Raw genomic sequence first — 17,909 nt, forward strand, 5'->3', positions numbered from 1 at the left:
TACATGTTTTCTCTTCTCTCATCGATTTCTCTCTTCTTCTTTCATCCTCTTCCTTCTCTCCTCTACACCTCGTTTTAACCTCTTCTCACTCACACTTGTAAACTCTTTCAGATATGAAACCCAAAAATTTGATGTGGTGTCTTAGAAGGTGTTCTATGGTTTCATTAAAAGCTACTCAATATTTCAATTTAAAGCTCAATGGAAGTTAAACTAAAGCCATGCAAGTTTCCACCTTCAAGTTCTCCAATTTGATCAAATAAGTTTTCAATTGAAATTAAGTTCTTTTATTCCATAGGCATTAAAACATTAGGTTTAAGGTGCCTTTTAAATTCCTTTTTTTTGGCCTTCCAAATTCTCCATACATGTGCAAGGGTTTGTCTCAAAACAAGGGTCAATTTTTCATTCTCTAATTAGACTTGATCAAATCAAGTTGTGTTATTTGTATTGCATGGAAAAAATAATTTAAAAAATTCCTCGTTATCGGCTTCCTTCATCTTTTATTTTTAGTGAAATTTCATGTCTAATTTGTGGCTTGAAACCCTAAATTAGGGTTTTGTCAATTTTTAATCGTAAGAAATTTCATGTTCAAGCATGTAGTGTTTGCTTATTCTTTTTCAAAACGTTTTCCATACATCAATATTTCTTATATATTTGGCATTTATTCCACATACTATAGAGTCTCAAATGAGTGTTTTTTTAATTCCTCAATTCTGCCAGACTCATATGGTCTATTTCAACTATACTCATGACCTACATGCAATAGTGTTTTCCTACCCATACTGTGTACTCTCCTTACTTCTTAGTTCATTCTTTCAAATTTTGAATTGTAGCCTACCATGTCCATATTTGGTCAATTCAATTATCAGAACATGGTTGAAAGAGTGGACAAGTCATTGGGTTCCCTTAGTGAGTTTAGGGAAGCATTAGTTTTTGAGGATTACAACAATTCCTCTCAAAGACCTTTCTAATTATGCTACATGGGGCCAATGTATTAAGCGATTACTTGAGATCTTACTAGCCACCTCTCTAAGCCACACAACACTTCCCCCCCCCCCCCCCCCCCTCCCTTATTGATGAAAATGATCCCTTCCTATCAAAGGTGGTTGAAGGAACACACTAGTTATTAACTAGTTCACCAATATTATGGAACATTCGGCTGCAAAAAACTTGATTCGTAAAAACACAACAAAAATAATTTGGGACACTTGCTCTAAATTATATTACGCTCTTGACAATCCCCAAAGCTTTATGATATCTTCCAGGAATGCTACAATACAAAACAAGGGAATAATCTACATGATTATTTTGCTCGATTTTGATGACTACTTCAAGAGCGAAAGATTACTCAGCCTTATTCTACAAATGTTTTTGTCCAAAAAAAAATAAAGACAATCCATAATATCTGCTATTTATTTAGCCAATCTCAAACCATATCTTGATGCAATTAAATCTCAGATTTTTAGCTCCATTGTTAATCTATCTTTTGATTACATATGTGTTGTTGTGCAATGAATTCTAGCCAAGAGAACCACTTCTCAAACATTACATATAGACACTTCTGCCATGTTCTCTCAAGGGAGAGCTGGCAGTTGCACTAGAAGAGGCTGAGAAAGAGGGGGAGGTGGTTGTGCTCGTGTTAGAGGCCGAAACACAAATTACTCAACGTACTTTTGAGACAACAATAATAGTAGTGATTTCACACATTCTGAAATTCACATTTATTGGGAGCTGAATGTGGTTGTAAGATGTTAGAAACTTCATGGTAAACCAAAATTCTTCAAGAATAATCAAGATAATGTCACTAATGGGTATAAGGCACAAGAATCCCCTGACTCTGATCAAGGCAAGATTGTTCTTACAAGTGAAGATTATGAAATATTGTAGAAATAAAAAATTATGTTGTTCATATCTTCCACTCTTGTAGCTACTATTGTTGCCACTATTGATATGTATTCCTTGTTTCATTGTCTAGTTCTTCACTATCGATCATTGTCTTAGAAGCTTCTAAACATCTCACTACATCTCCTTTTAAACTTCACTTTATCTCATTGCACTACAAATAAATATGTTTCTATTTCTGATGGCTCTCAAACAAAAATTCAATGCATAGGCTCCTCTATTGCATCTTCATCACTTTATCAATTATTTTATTTACCCCTCAATTTCCTCTTAGTCTCATGTCAATGAGTCAATTAATAATTTTTGGTCATTATATTCAAACCAAACAGGTGATTGGTGGAGGCCATGAGTAGAGAGGTTGTTACTTTCTAAACAAGCAAATAATTTCAGTAGTGGGTGCAACAAACAAAGATGCTCTACGGTGGCACAATTGCCTTAGAAATCCAATTGCCTTAGAAATCCCTCTTTACAATTTTTCAATCTCTAATTCAACCACTAAAAAGCCCCTTATTAAGTTACCTTGTGAATCTTGGGAATTGGGAAAACATCATAATAGTAATTACCTTTCTCACTTTTAGAAAGTTAGTACACTTATTTTTCTTTAATTCAATCAGATCTCCGGGCCTAGTGCACATCCCCAGTGTTACTCATTTTTTTATATTTTTCATATTTGTATATGAATATACTCATGTCACTTGGTTATTCTTAATGAAAGAAAGTGCATGTCCCCAGTGTTACTCATTTTTTTATATTTTTCATATTTGTATATGATTATACTCATGTCACTTGGTTATTCTTGATGAAAGAAAGATCAGATGTTTTCAAATTTATGAATCTTTTTGTGTAATGGCTGACACACAATTTAACAAAACAGTAAAAGTACTTCATAATGATAATGCTCAAGAGTATCTTTTATCTCATTTTCGTCCATATTGTGAGAAAAAGGGTATTCAACATCAAGCATCATGTGCCTACACATCTCAACAAAATGATGTGGATGAGAGGAAGAATTGACATATTTTAGAGGTTACGCGAACAATAATGATTTCCATGAATAATCCATAGTTTTATTGCTGACATGCAGTAGTTACAACTTGCTTCCTTATCAATTGAATGTTATATAATGCCCTTAACAATAAATCACCCTTTTCCCTTTGTTCCCTGGTGATTCCCTTTTTCCAAGTCCTCCACCAAAGTATGTGGTTGTGTTTGTTTTGTGTATACATTGATCCAAAAACATAACAAGTTTGATCACTGATCATCTAAATGCAATTTTCATGGGTGTTCCCGTCCTCAAAAAGGTTATATTTTCTCTCTCATCCTAGTGCTAAACCTTAATTTCAGCTAATGTTGCCTTCTTTGGAAACCAACCCTTCTACTATGATCCTTCTCCTCTCCGTTTTTCATCTTCTTTGGGATTACCTTGGCTGGTTGTGACATTGGATCAGCCCTCTTTTCAGCAATATAATGAGCCACCAATAGCCACTAAATCAGACAATTCAGCTCCACTGGTTGACCACTCAGTTGTTCAGTTTGATTTTGTTGACCCAAGTGGCTTCTCAAGAGGGGGGTGAATTTAGTATTTTAAATTAAATTTATTTAAGGTGTGTAAATGAAATATTATGTACATTCGTAATTTCAATGGAAAATAAACATTCACACACCATAAAATAAGGAGAATTTTTGTTATCGATGTTCCCCTAATGGTATTCACTGCCCAACCCTTGCTTGGAAAATTCTTCTATTTTAAAGCTCTAATAGCTAGAATTTACACAAAGAAATTTCGGTTCTCTTTAAGTCATATGTATCTCAATACACGCTTTTACAATCACAATCTCCCCAAGATATTGGTGCTAGATTCTAGCTCTAGATGGCCTTTTCTATCTAGGTTGAATAGGTTCTAGATGAACCTTTCACAAATCGTAAACAAAAGAAAGAAAAACTTACACCCTTTACTTGCAAAATTCCTTCTCATTGAGAGATCTAAGTTTCCACTTCTTTAGTAATACAATCTGGAGTGAGAGAGCTTGTCTAGAATATAATACAAGGAAAGGAATGGAAAGAGTAAAGTATTTTGCAAGGTTAAGGCTCTCTCTCTCACTCTAGAACTCTTTTGAGAAGTTTTGCAAGATTGAGAGTAAATACTCATTAAATTTTTTATACGTGGTTTAGTAGGTATTTATAACTTCCTCAAGACAAACTAGTGGTTTCTTGCCTGTGTTCAAAAATCAATATATTGATTGACCGATAATTGTAATGTGATTGATCGATCAATTGATCATATCGGTTGTTTTTCTGCCAGAATGTGACTTATTGATCAATAAACTAATCAATTAATATGTTACAATTGGTCCTAAAAATTTAAGTTGATCAATCATTGCTAGTGGATGATCGATTAATCAGAATTCCCTTTGGTCATTTAATGCAAGAATGATCGATTAGTGAACTTCCTATGATCAATCCTGCTTTATGTCCCTCACTGGCAAGATTTTGTCTGATCGATCAATCGTGTGGTATTATCGATTATTCCATGAAATATTTGCTTACCTAGATAGTATTGATCTATCAATCCAAATGGGATGATCAATCATGCTTTATAATTTTGGCCTGCAAACTTCTGGATGATCAATCATTGCAGCGGTTGATCGATCATTCTAGTGCCAATTTAACTAAGTTGACTTGAAAGTAAGGGAAAGAGTTTGTCTAAGTGCCTTAACATGTTCTAAAGGATGTTTATGATGTTCGTAAACATGTTTAGATGTAATGTATGACCTAAAGCTCCATATTCACTATTGTACTCAAAGAAATGAGTTTAGGAGTTCTCTCTTACATTTGTGACTAAGTTTTGACATATGAGTTTTACATTTGAACTCTAGTCTTCTCGTTGTTTTCTTCCTTGTGGGTGCTTCTTCAAGAGATGACTTTCAATGATGTTTAAGGTCTTGAGTAGGCTTGATCATTTTGAAGCTTTAGACCTTGAGATCTATTGACTCTTGAAGGTAAAGTATATGAAATACTTAGTTTACAAATTGTTACCTCTATTAAGTTTTATTATCATCAAAAGTAATAAGGGATTTTTGTGTGTCTAGGAGAGGTCTAGGCTGATAGGGGTAGACGGCTAAGGAGAGTCTCAAGCAAGGTCTCAATCCTCTGTTGGCTGCATTTTAGTTGTTCTTGCGTAGCAAGAATTGTTGCATGTGTGGCCCGAACATCGTCCACTGCTTCCTCAAGAGTTGTGAGTCGGTTGAAAGATGATGATGTGCCTTCTTTAGTCATTCTTCTCCTCTTTGCAAACTCATATTGATTATCTTGAAGTTCTGGGCTCATCTCGTCCCAGAAGCCTAGGTCTGAGGTGCCTCTCTCTAGATGGAGTCCTTTTGCACCCACTGACCTCACCATTTGGCGAAGCCAAAGTTTCCAACCTTTGTCTTTTCGATGGACAACTTCGTTGTTATGTCCACTGATTCTTCATTAGAGAGATCAACTCTACATCTTCATCGTTGTAATCTTTAACCAGAAGGAGGCGACTATGCAACATTCATAAGACCTTTTTTTTGTTGATTTCAGGATTTCATACTATCAAGATCTTCAACTTAAGAGTGTTGGAGAGAAGAGGGAAGGATGAGAAGAGGAGAAGAGGAGAAGAGGAAGAGATAAGTAAGGTCGACTGAGAGAAAAAGGAAGAGAAGTGGTCATGTGGAGGAGAGAAAAGTGGGAGAGAATTAGGGTCATGGATCAATCCAAACCCTCCCCTTTAAGCTATATTTATAGATATTAAGAGTATATATATATATATATATATATTATAAGTATACCCTTCACCCTCGTAAGAGTGAAGAAAAGACAAAAACATAAGATATTTATAGTAATAACACCTAAGCTTATTTATATCTTTCGATATTTTTAAAACTAGGGGAGACTATAATGTCAGAATTTAATAAATTTGACCAAGTATAAATTTTATGGGTTGACCAATTTTTTTTAAATTAACAATGCATAAGATACACAACCATGTAACAAAAAATACAAAAATTAAAAAACAACATCAAAGTAGGAAATTTTTGCATTACTTGAATGAGCACATCTTGGAGTGATTAATATTGAAAAAAAATCTCTAATTAAAAGAGAAATTTGGCTAAAAACTAGGATTATAGGAGAAAAGAAAGTCAAAGAAACTCAATTCACGCCAATGCATGGAGAGATAATAGGAGAGAAAATAGGGAAAATGAAAGATTTTCAGCAAAACTAATCTTAAGTACTTTTGATATCAATATCTTCCACAATATAAATCAGAATCACAAACCGTTTATTTCTTAAGAAATTAGACTCAAAGACCTTTAATTTGATACCTAATATGACATAAAAAAAACAACATTCTTGAATCTTTTATGACTTCTTTATTTTCTTCATTATGTAGCTTGATGGTTGTCAACTCCAATGTGAATATCTCCTTACATGTAAATCGAATTGATATGAAATTTTCTCTTTCTGAAACTAGACATCTATAAATTTCATCCAAGTATAATATTTCTTCATAAAATTTACATTTTTTAGAGAAAGAATCTAATATATTTCTAATATTGTAATCTGGCTAAAATGAGTGATCTTTCTTCTTTGGCCAACATGACCATTGACTCTTCTGATATTGATATCTCCCTCTAGAAAAATCTGATTAAGAATTGGTTTAATAGGTAAGAAAATACACTTACAAATCTATCTTTTTAAATATAATTTTGCATATAAATTTTCGTTCTTGATATTATTAAATGACTCGAAAGTTGAAGATTTTTTCTGCTTCTCGAACCTCTCTTGTAGTTTAACTTTTGTAGATTCAAATATTGATTTATCTTTGTAAAAACCTCTAATTACCAAAATTAGATTTTTTTTGGAAACTAGACTTGAAGATCTTTTTGTCAATATATAATTTATAATATCAAAAGTTTTTTATGAAAGTGCAAAAGTCAAGAAAACAACTAGTACAGGGACAAGAAAGAAAACAAAAAGATAGAATACGAACCTAAACTACTAAAGGTGAAATATCAGAAAATGATCACATTATCTCTGTGGGTTGACCGAATCAACTCATAAAACCCGCTCTGATACCATGTTAAATTATGAAAAAGAGAAATACTTCACTAACTTATTTTAACTTGAGTGCAATGAAACTCTATTAATAATAAAGGAAACAAGTAGAGTCCATTTACAATTAAACTATCATTATCCCAATTACACCCAAAGTCAAAGATTTAAAGATAACATCCTAAAGCAATTGAATAATTAAACATAAATAGAAGACTAACATAACTAAAACACTTTTTAACTAATACATTGTTGTTTTCAGAACTCCATAATGTAAAGGTCTTCAACGTTGAGATAAAGGAGAGGAGGAGAGGATAAGAAAATTTGGTGACAACTGAGCAAGAGAAAGAGAAAGACAAAAGAGAATGAGCATGTTGAGGAGAGGAAAGGGAGGAGAATTATGGTTGTCAACTTGTTTCCTAATCCTTCTCCTCAAGCTTAATTTATAGATGCCAAAAATACAAAAATTACAAGTATACCATTGTGAATAAGGGACAAGAACCATAGAATAATTACATTAATAATACTCAAGTTTGTCTATATCTTTTAACATTCCCCTTCAAACTAGTGGTGAGAAAACATCATATATCCCCAACTTGGTACTCACAGTGGAGAGAACCTTCGAGTTAACTGATTTTGTGAATATATCAACAAGTTACCTATGTAACAAGACATGTTTAAGACATAATACCTGCTTGCAGTTTTTCTCGCACAAAGTGACAGTCCACTTCAATATGCTTAGTTCTCTAATGAAAGACCAAATTGGAGGCAATGTGGATTGTAACTTGATTGTCACAATAGGGTTTCATCGGTCATTTGTTGAATCCCAACTCTGCTAGAAAGAATTTAATCTACTTAATTCCACATCATTTTAAAACTACGTTTGTTGCCGTTTTGTCCTTCTTGTTGTGATGTATTCTCCTGCTGTCTTTTCCTTTCTACTTTGATTTTGGTTTGTTGCCGTTTTGTCCTTCTTGTTGTGATGTATTCTCCTGCTGTCTTTTCCTTTCTACTTTGATTTTGGTCTTTACGATTCAGATATTAGAATACATTAAGCCCACATTATATATGCAGATGGTATAGCAACAGGTAAGAATTATTGCACTAGTACATATATGACATACGAGAATACTAATGCAGCTCTGTCGGCCTTTAAGTACAAAATTCCTCGTACTATATGGATTAAAGCCAAACCAAACTTATCTTGATCTTTATCTCAATAAAGTTTAAGCACCCACAGAAGCTGTGGCTTCCTTCAAAAAATGCCTTTAATTTTTAACATTATCTCTACTACTACAGGTTCATAAGACTACAGTCGAATCCTAAGCAATCCTAGTTTTAGTGGACATGGTCCCCTAAACCCTAAGGCACAACAAATTTTTGGGAACCCAATCAGTCTCACTATCATTCCCACCTTAGGTGTCAGAGACTGTCCCACCCAATGAAACCATAGAATTTGCCTCATTACAGAACACCCACAATCACCTGCAACTTTCTGCTTTCAAAACTTTTCCTTTTGATGTTTCACATTTGCCACTATCTGTCCAAAAGTGTTCATTGTTTCTGTTAGGATCATGACACAAAACACATTAAATGATCTAAAACACCACAAGTTCTGATCTTACAACTATGATTTACCGGAATATGGCATATACCATAGCGAGTAAATTGAGTGTTCGAACTCCCAAACCAACCACAGACAAATTCCATGCATTCAAACCTTGTCTTCTTAGTGCCAACTAGTAAGCAGGGGAACCATTCTTCCAGTCTGTACTGGTGATTGAGGAGCCATGTGCTCAGACCTCAGATCGCTTGCACAAGCAACAACCTGGAAAGATTTGAAGAAACCTTTCCATAAAACATCATTGTTCATTAAACCCACCCTCATTAGAATAATCGTCCACCCCATTTGAGCTGTTGGAATTGGAATAAGGAGAGTAGAGCGAGATAGAACTGCCACGAGAGGGTCGGGTTTGTGATGCTGTACTGCTTCTTGTAGCTTTCAGGCGAGCCTTCCGACCCTGAAACAATGTGGTGTTCAGAATTCTCAAAGGACAACAGTAGATCAATACAGATTTTGAGATCTTTTTCTAGATATATCTTCCCTTAAAAACATTGTGGAACTTGGCAGTGCTGTCAAGACATGAAAATTTACAAGCAGGTACTGAACATAATCACATAAGCAGCTATTAGTATAGAGAACGACCCCATGAGAAAAGAGCCCAAACTCATACATGTGCATGTGCACATAAGATGTCTCCAGTTGGTGACTCATTAAATCCATATGCAGCTAATGCCAAGAAATATCAACATTTAGAAAACAGACTAACTAATGACTCATTATCATCGTCATCAAAGCTTTGTCCAAATATGTGGGGGCAAACGTTCATGCTCTATCATTACAAACTCCATTAGTAGACAGTGTTCTTCAAACCTTATATTACCTATTTCATCCATGTTATTTCTATTTTTGTATAATCTCTAGGCAGTTCCTCAACCCAAACATCTAATCTAACTAGAGCACTAATTAATCCTCTTCCCAAAAACCCAAACCATCTGAAAGAATTTTTTATTGTCTTCAAGGCCAACTTTTAAACACCCAGCAATGCATCTCTACTCTTCTAGTTTTTACACATCCACTTCAACATTCTCCCCCTCCTCAAATATAATGCTGCAGCCATAAACACCCAACACTTCCAAAAAGAATGGCTCATGTAGCAAACCTGTGTACAATTTCACATTCATCCTTTATGGCATACACCAAATCGTAAAGTACCACTGACATTAGTCTCCAGAGATATACTGCACTCATTAAATGATGCATTTCAATTTCATTTCATTTTAATTGACAGCGTTTGAATAACTGAAGGATAATATTTGGAGTATGCCTTCAAACTTATGAAACATCTCCTCAATTTATCCATTAAAAGTTACAGGACATAAAATCCAATCTTCAACCAGCTAGCAGAGTAATGGTTAGGACGAAAAAGACCAATGATTCAATGACAAATATTGTCTAAGAAGCTGGATTTTCTTGTGTCTAGACACCAGAGTACTCACCTGCAGGTCTAGAAGAAATACACAATACGTATTTAGACAACAAAAGATCAAATAATAGTTGGAACCGACCTTTCCCATGCACTTCTCCAGGTGGGGGGCAAACCTTCCTGCCATAATAGAACGCCCACAGTTCATGCACTCAAATATCTCATTGGCAACAGCTGGATGTGTCTGCCCAAATATGTCAACCACATACTTGCTATTTGTTTCGCCGCCACTGCTTGGGTCTGCAACCCTAACTCGAGCTTGTGCTGACAACTTCAATTCTTCTTCCTCTTCTTCCAAATTGCGATCAAGCCCAAGCCTAGAAATTCGGTGGCACTCTGATGCAATGTCGACAATTATGGAATCCAGAAGATCCCCAAAGAAATGAGATGATAACTGCAAAACGAAAAATAGACAAACCAATAAAGAGAAACAACTATGCATAAATGAGTGCATGCTTCACAGATATTTACAAAATGTTGAGAGCTAAGTAAAAAATGAAAGCATACCAAAAGACTTACTTGAGAAGGGGGAGAAGCATACTCATCATTTGGTGCTGACATATTCACAATCATCTATCAGATAATGCCCACTGATCGTTGATGTAGTGCTTTTGCAGTGTACAATCAAAACCTCTGTATGACACCCATATTTAGTAACTTGTTCAATAGGGAAACGTGAGAATGGAGACATGCATGGATCAGATTAAAAGTTCAGAAGTTTGGTAAAAACATGCATAGATTAGAAAGAAAACATATAATTTGACTATTGGAACCCAAAATACTACTAAATATACAACATAAATGATAAAATAAAACCTGATCCAGCTGATAGTTCCAGAACACCCCATTCCAAGTTATAAGCAACTATATTTAAGAACAGGTAATGAATTAACTGTTCTGTGCCATGCCACATTATGTCAAACTCATAACAAACTTGTGAAATAATAAACTGTTCCGTGCTATGCCACATTATGTCAAACTCATTAAAACTTGCGAAGTACAGTATTTAATTTTTTTATCAGAGGCAATATACAAGACAAAATGGGAGGAGACCACCCAGAATGAGAGGTTGGCGGTGGTTATCCATCTCTAATATTGGAGGCAACCAAGTGAATGCCTGATGGAGCATGTGATTCCAACATAGAGCAATGGAATTTCTTATATCTTTTATTTCCTCCAAGTAATGCTCTAAGCAACATGAAGGGAAGAATTAATTGTGCCTGGCCGAGTGCCACCTTAGCATCACCTTCAACCACTCAAGCCAGCCAGAGAATGGGTTCCTAAAACTATAGCACCATGGAGAAAGTCTGTAGGCTTTCATAGATCTTACAGACCTGATCAGCATATAGTCTCCAGCAGTAATTCTTCTCAAAAAGATAAGGAGAAAACTGAATTTGTTCACTGCAGTTTCCAATAACTAAGTTGTACTTCTCTCGATGGATCATCCTCAACCGGGTCACTGACTAAAGTGTAACAGTCCAGAAGCATAAATTCTTTCTATCGGTTTCTGGAGAAACAGAAGAAAATGGAAAACACAGTAACAAGAAACTCTACAGATTCACTTCACATTCTAAATCTGGGAAGCATGCATAATAGACACAGAGAATGTAGCTAGACCAACATCAAAAGTCATGTTAATGGCACATGCCAACATCACAAGCGTGTAGACAAGCAAAGATGCAAATTCCATATGCTGCATAATACATGCAACACAACATTTAACATGTAAGACATCTAGAAATAAAACTGACACCATAGTCTTATCCAGAAAAATCTTGCTCCCAAGTTCCAATGGATGAGACAATAGTCAGAGTCCAGATTGAATCTTTTGATTCCAAAACTCATTCTCATCCAATGAAAAAAAAAATGCAGGTGTGAAAACCAACCAAACAAAAAACATGAAAACAAGATCAAACATGTTAAACTCAAATCAAGACGCTTATGACACAAAAGCTAGGAAAGGACTTGGGCCGACAACACTACTCATCTCCGCCTTTTAGCCAATTTACTTCTCTAACTTGCAATTTATTATGTCCCAGTTCCATCATCCACTCCTAAACAACAAAGAAGTCGTCACTTCTGGAGGGTAATGGAACAGCCATATCTTAAGTATTTTGAACTCAGAGGGAATTACACGTGTTCTTCAGAAATTTACTCATCCGGCTAACAAAGTGAAAGAGCCATCACTTCAAATTCCTAAGAGCTTTCCTCACAAGCAATTATCCACACGCAGTTTTTGCTTCCAGAGGATAGAACACAGGAATTCGGAAAGAGGTTTCACATTGGGACTAAATTTATATGGACTTCAGCTACAGATGAAATGATATGCTTACTAATTAATTTGGACAATTAAAATGAACTTCCATTATTAAGCAAAAAGCTTCGGATCCTAACACTGAACTCCCTAACCGTCCTTTCTCCTAACATTTATACAGCAAAGAGTAAAATAAGTGTTGAGAATATATAAACTGGTTACCTGACTTGCAGGTACGGCTTTTTAAAAAAAAGGGTCTGATTTAGTATATGACGTGATAAAATAAGAAGTGAGGAGGGCTCCAAACTGACGTAGCAGAACCCCTGCAAATATTTTCATTTAGACGAGCTCGCGAATTCCACCCACCAATTTACCGTTCCTGTTATAAGTGTTATCTATCCCTTAATTTACAACCCTTCTACTTTCTGTACTGAATTCCTAGACCAAGAATCAATTCGGAATATTTTGCTCTCCTGGAAACGAGAACTCTAGAGTAAGAAGAAAGAATTGCAAAATTGCAAGCCCAGAATGTACCCGCCAGAATAACCTGGAATGATCGACGCTGGCGTTCAGCACATTCAACGCTGTCGTCTTTTCCGTCTACTTCTCTTCGAAAAGTGGTAGAGCGCCGCTGTCCACTTATCTACTCTCCTGACCGGAGTCTTTGATCGGCGATTACGAAACAGTCTAAAAAGAAAGCATCACCGACAAGGCATTGCTGACGCCTCTGCATCGATAAATAGATCAAATTTTGTAGAGATCTCACTGATGATGGACGCCAGGATCACGACGTCCTCGATCCCAAAAGATCGAAAGAGATGAATCGCGGCAAGAGATCACAGGGTTCCTAACAGGATTACAGGAGTTTTGCTGGCCGAGAGAAATCACCGAAAAGAATTAACAGGCTAGTTGTATATATATACAAAACCTTTTTCAAAATATAAAAATTTATAAATTATACAAAAATATTAAAAAACTATGCAACCATTAGCGGAAGGATCTACGAGTGACTCACTCTAAATCTACATTTGCTAAAACAATAATTGTATCTTCATCTCTTAAGTTCTTCGTCTTATTATCCTACTCCTGAATACGACATTTTACATTTCTCAACTACTCTAAAGTTTAGAACAACGCCTCTTTAGCTTCCCACAAACTCTTCCTTTATACATGTAGATGAATGGAATTGGACTATCCTGGTTAGGGGTGGTTGAGACCTAGCTCGGTGAACCCAACACATAATGGCACTCTCATCAACAAGCTCACCACATCTTCTCTTATGAAAAATAACTGGAGAGAAACCCATTACGAGAAACTAGAGGAAGAAGAAGTTATCCTAACCCTCCCCCTGAAGCTAGATTTATGAAACTATTGTATTACAATAATACCCCTGAATTTAGGGTTTAGGGTTTTAACCCTATAACTTTAACTTAATTATATCAATGTCATCTATATGAGATGACCTTTTTATTTACCATATTGTCATCATTGTATGTGGGCCTATGGGCATTCTCTTTGATCTGTGGGTCTTGAACCCGTCTTTTATATCTCTTGGATAAGTGGGTTTTCCTTGGTCTTATGGGCTTGGGTCCATCTTCTAATAATACACTTGGATATGTGGGTCTTCCTTGGTCGTGTGGGCTTGGGCCCTATCTTCCAATAATTTATAAGTTATACTAATATATTGTCCTTTAGATTTGTCAATCCATCCCTACTCAAACAGATGAGTAATTTTAAATTGTTTAAAATCAGAGTAATTTGTACCCTACCAATTTAGAAGGACACATACATGTAAACATATTACTAGTAATATGTTTGAAAAAAAATATAATCCAAGTTAAATACATACCATCTCCTCTCTAATACACGTAAAAGACTTTGACCTCATAATATGTCAAACATTTTGTTTGCTAATGTTTTCAACATTTACTCAGAAATGTCTATAAAATGGAAATTAGACATGAGTAAAATAAAAAATAATTGAGATTTTAAAACACAATCCCTAGAAATATAATCACCTAGAATTTCTCCCCCTAAAACACGTTTTTGCATTGCCATTGTCAGTCTTCAAGTATAACACTAAGAGGAATTTGTAAGAGATGCATGCAAAAAGAGTGAAAAAAACAAGAGGAAAAAGGAAAGAAGGAAATGAAGAAGAAAATGAGAAGAAGGAAAATAAGGGAAAAAAACAAAAAGGAAGAGTTTCTCCCTAAAAGCTGGGAATTCTCTCAGTGAATTTCCCAATTTCCCTAGGAGAACTTCCTACATTTTGCTTCTCCTCTTTTTCACTCGAGGAAAGTGAAAAAGAGGAGAAGGAAAAAGGGAAGGAGGAAAAGAAGAAAAGAAAGAAAAAATTGGGGAAAAGGCAAAGAGGGGGAAAAAGAAAAAGAGAGAAAAGGGCAAAGAGAAAAGTGAAAAAGAGGAAAAAGGAAAAGAGGAAAAATTGGAAAAGAGGGAAAAGGAAAAGGAGGAAAGAGGGAACAAAGGAAAAGAGGAAAAAGAAAATAATAAGAAAAGGGAAAAAGGAAAGGAAAGAAAAATAACAAAAGGAAGAGTTTCTCCCGATGAAAATGGGAAATTCATTAGGAGATCTTCCTATGAAATTCCTAGTGAAAAAGGAGGAGAGGAGGAGGCGGAGAAGAAAAAAATGAGAAGAAGGAAAAGAAGTGTTGATTTCAAGGGCCCTCCTCACATAACTGCAAGTGTCTAAGAGAAGAGAGAAGAAAAGGAAAGAGAAATAGCTTAAACTCGTGGGGAGAAAAGGAGAAGATACCAAATGAGAGAAAGAAGAAGAAAAGAAAAAGAGCAATAAGGACGAATTTGAACCAGAATGAAGAAGCTTGAATGCTCTACCCTATGCCTTGATGTTTTAATTATAGTTGTTGTACATTTTCAGGACTTCATAGATTTAGCTCATGGAAAAAAATATAGGACACCCATTGGGAGAAAACAGGAGAGAAAGACGTTATGGACTTGTATCTTAACCCTTCCCCTAAAGCTCAATTTATAGATTAATGAAACTATAATATTATAATTATGCCCCTAGAATTTAACCTAATTACATCAATGTCATCTCTTATGAGATGACTCTTTATTTACCATCATGTCATCACTATGTGGGCCTATGGACCTTCTCCTTGGTATATGGGCCTTGAACCCATCTTCCACATCTCTTGGATGTGTGGGCCTTCCTTGGTCTTATGGGCTTCAGCCCATCTTCTAACACACTTGGATGTGTGGGGCCTTCCTTGGTCGTGTGGGATTGAATTCATCTTCCAATACTTCCCCTTAAGCTGGTCATGAACACTCAGCTTGCTGCAAATGGCGTATAGGATCTTCCCATATAAAATGGCAGTCCACAATATCTTCCAACACTCCCCCTCAAGTTGGTGATCTCTTCCAATAGGCCCAACTGGCATAATATAAGTAAGAGTAAAATCACTTCTAGCCGTAAGACATCTCTCCATACTCCACACAAATAACTCATGTTGAAAGTTGGGCACACTTCTATCTTCTATAGGTAGTGGGTCTATAGGCATTGCTTAGAAGTGTAATAAATCTCCTCCATCACCGTGTCCCTCCACAGGACACCGAATCTCAAATGGTAGAAGTAATAAATGTCAATTAAGGGGGGTAACGGGTAATTACTCGGAAGATAATATTCTAGGGCCACCATGTGTTTTTTTCTTCATCTGAATAACCAATGCGATGACAGTTAACAACTGAGAAGTCTCCTTCAATAATAATGTCTTACCCAAAGAGACATAATAGTAGTAGATGAAATGGGTCTGAGCCCAATAATACGTACCAAATAATGAAAATCCAACAACCCATAAAATAATCCATTGTGAGTCCATCAGAAGGTTGCGCACCAAATTATAAGTTGACCAAGGATTAAACTGCCAATACTTTAAAATAATAATTCAATAGGAGACAAAGACCGAGTCACGGAAGAAATAGGTATAGAACTTGGAACCTGGACACGTATAACCAAGGTAGAAAGCAAGTGAGTTGGACCTAGTCAAACTGAAATGGACCGAGTTGACTAAGTCTTAGTTGGTCTGATTTTATTCGGTAAGATACAGAACCAGTAAACGATTTTCGCATCTTTGGTTTGTTGGGTTAACCAGAGCTGAACAGGGCGATTCGACTCACTGGATTAAATCAGGATTCCTAACTTAAGAAAAATTTAAATCGGCAACTATCATCATCTTCCCCTGCTGTCCCGCGGTGCTGGCTCCCGAATAGCAGGCGATGAGCCAGCGAGAACCAGAAATGAAAGATGGCAGATAGCTCGCGGGATCAGTAGCCATCATCTTCAGCCTCCAGAAACAGAAACAAAGCTATCAATGAAGAGAAACAATGTCGTCTTCCTCATTTTCGAACAGAGTGGAATTATCATTGACTCACTGGAATCCCGAAGACCAGCTAGGAAGTTATTCTCAGCAGATTAAATTCAAGATACCGATCAGAGGATTTTTGGCAAGATTGAAAACGATAACAGTGCGACAGAAAAACCAGGAGAGAACCAGGATAGAAACCAGAATTATGAGTTTCCAGAATAATATGTAAGCCTTAAACATGAATTTCTAATAACAACATGAAATTCATTATAAATTAAACGGAAGATAAATCGTACCTCCATCCATATGCTTCAAATTCCTTCTCTCTGTTTTCTGTTCGTGTTCGGCACTTCCGATCTCTGAGCACTCACTGCGATAGCTCAACTGAAGGGGGTTAGAGTGACGAGATAGGGGACCGAAAACCATTAACTAAAGCCAACCTCCCATCAAGGTTATTCATGGCTTCGTGTTACCGAGGGAGTTGCAACTTCCGGAAGTTGCAACTTCCAGAAGTTTGAGACCACGTTAATGAGAAAACCGTTTCTCATAAAAATGGTTAACATAATATCCATAATAGCATCGTGTTTTCCGTGAGGATAGACGGAAGGTACATCTGGTTGCCAGTGAAGAACTTATAGAAATAAATCGATAGGATTGGGAAAGGTTGGAAGTATAGCCGATTTCTAACTCAGCAATCCAACTCGGAACGACGCGACGCTTCAAGATGAGACGAGTAACAGAGAAGGCTCTGACGACCATGGAATTCTGTAAAAAACAACAGCGAGCTTTTCCGTCACATTTTTGTCTCTCCACGTTGTGGTAAGAATGAGCATTGGGTCATTGTCTCGATCACCGTCAAACCCTACCAGGCCGCATTCCATTCGGCAATGACATTGTTAAAGATGGGCTCCGTCAAAGTGGGCCGAAAAACGGTTACTGGTCACGCTGCCACCATCCGAGTCATTTGATTACATGGTCGTTCGAGTCGTTTAATCTTCTTCCAATTATTGCAGTATGATGCTTTTTCTGTCGAGTTCACTCGACTCAACTCGGATACTACTCAGGGTGACTTGTGCACAAAGTTGTCTATGGAACAAAGTGGTTCCTGACTTCTTCAATGGGGATCCTTACGATCCCACAAAGTATCCAAGCCGTCTGGACTGGTTGAAGTCCCATGGAACGAATAAAGGATACGAAGACACCAACGCTGTGATTACAGAATTAAAGAGAAATAGAGGTGGCAATTACGAGACATATAATCAATAAGAGAAACCATAGTAATATGAG

The 17,909-nt window shown here is 36.3% G+C and overlaps 1 protein-coding gene across 3 annotated transcripts; it reads right to left on the reverse strand.

Annotated features, from left to right (window-relative positions):
* Positions 1-8,234: 8,234 nt before the first annotated feature.
* On the reverse strand, positions 8,235-13,310 carry LOC137939138 (SAGA-associated factor 11-like). 3 transcript variants are annotated; one of them, XM_068784341.1, is made up of 4 exons: positions 12,827-13,310; positions 10,545-10,658; positions 10,108-10,419; positions 8,235-8,999 (listed from the first exon to the last, which is right to left on the reverse strand). In XM_068784341.1, the coding sequence occupies exons 2-4, from the start codon at positions 10,596-10,598 to the stop codon at positions 8,841-8,843; spliced, it is 525 nt and encodes a 174-aa protein (XP_068640442.1). In that variant the 5' UTR covers positions 10,599-10,658; positions 12,827-13,310; the 3' UTR covers positions 8,235-8,840. The 3 variants fall into 3 exon arrangements, with proteins under 3 accessions (XP_068640442.1, XP_068640441.1, XP_068640443.1); XM_068784340.1 differs by having other exon boundaries at positions 12,814-13,310; XM_068784342.1 differs by lacking the exon at positions 12,827-13,310 and adding an exon at positions 12,502-12,625.
* Between the last annotated feature and the right edge of the window lie 4,599 nt (positions 13,311-17,909).

This window comes from Aristolochia californica, unplaced genomic scaffold (genome assembly GCF_029961685.1).
Source record: "Aristolochia californica isolate CCGP_79_NKW_82.1479 unplaced genomic scaffold, dmAriCali1.0.hap1 SCAF_8, whole genome shotgun sequence".
Taxonomy (NCBI): Eukaryota; Viridiplantae; Streptophyta; class Magnoliopsida; order Piperales; family Aristolochiaceae; genus Aristolochia; species Aristolochia californica.

What these genes read in the sequence shown, in the direction of transcription:
- LOC137939138 (XM_068784341.1), bottom strand. Translation starts at nt 10,598, where the DNA reads ATGATTGTGAATATGTCAGCACCAAATGATGAGTATGCTTCTCCCCCT. An exon ending in ATGCTTCTCCCCCTTCTCAA is followed by an intron (nt 10,420 to 10,544) that starts GTAAGTCTTTTG and finishes TTCGTTTTGCAG; the next exon opens with TTATCATCTCATTTCTTTGG. An exon ending in TGGAGAAGTGCATGGGAAAG is followed by an intron (nt 9,000 to 10,107) that starts GTCGGTTCCAAC and finishes ACATTGTTTCAG; the next exon opens with GGTCGGAAGGCTCGCCTGAA.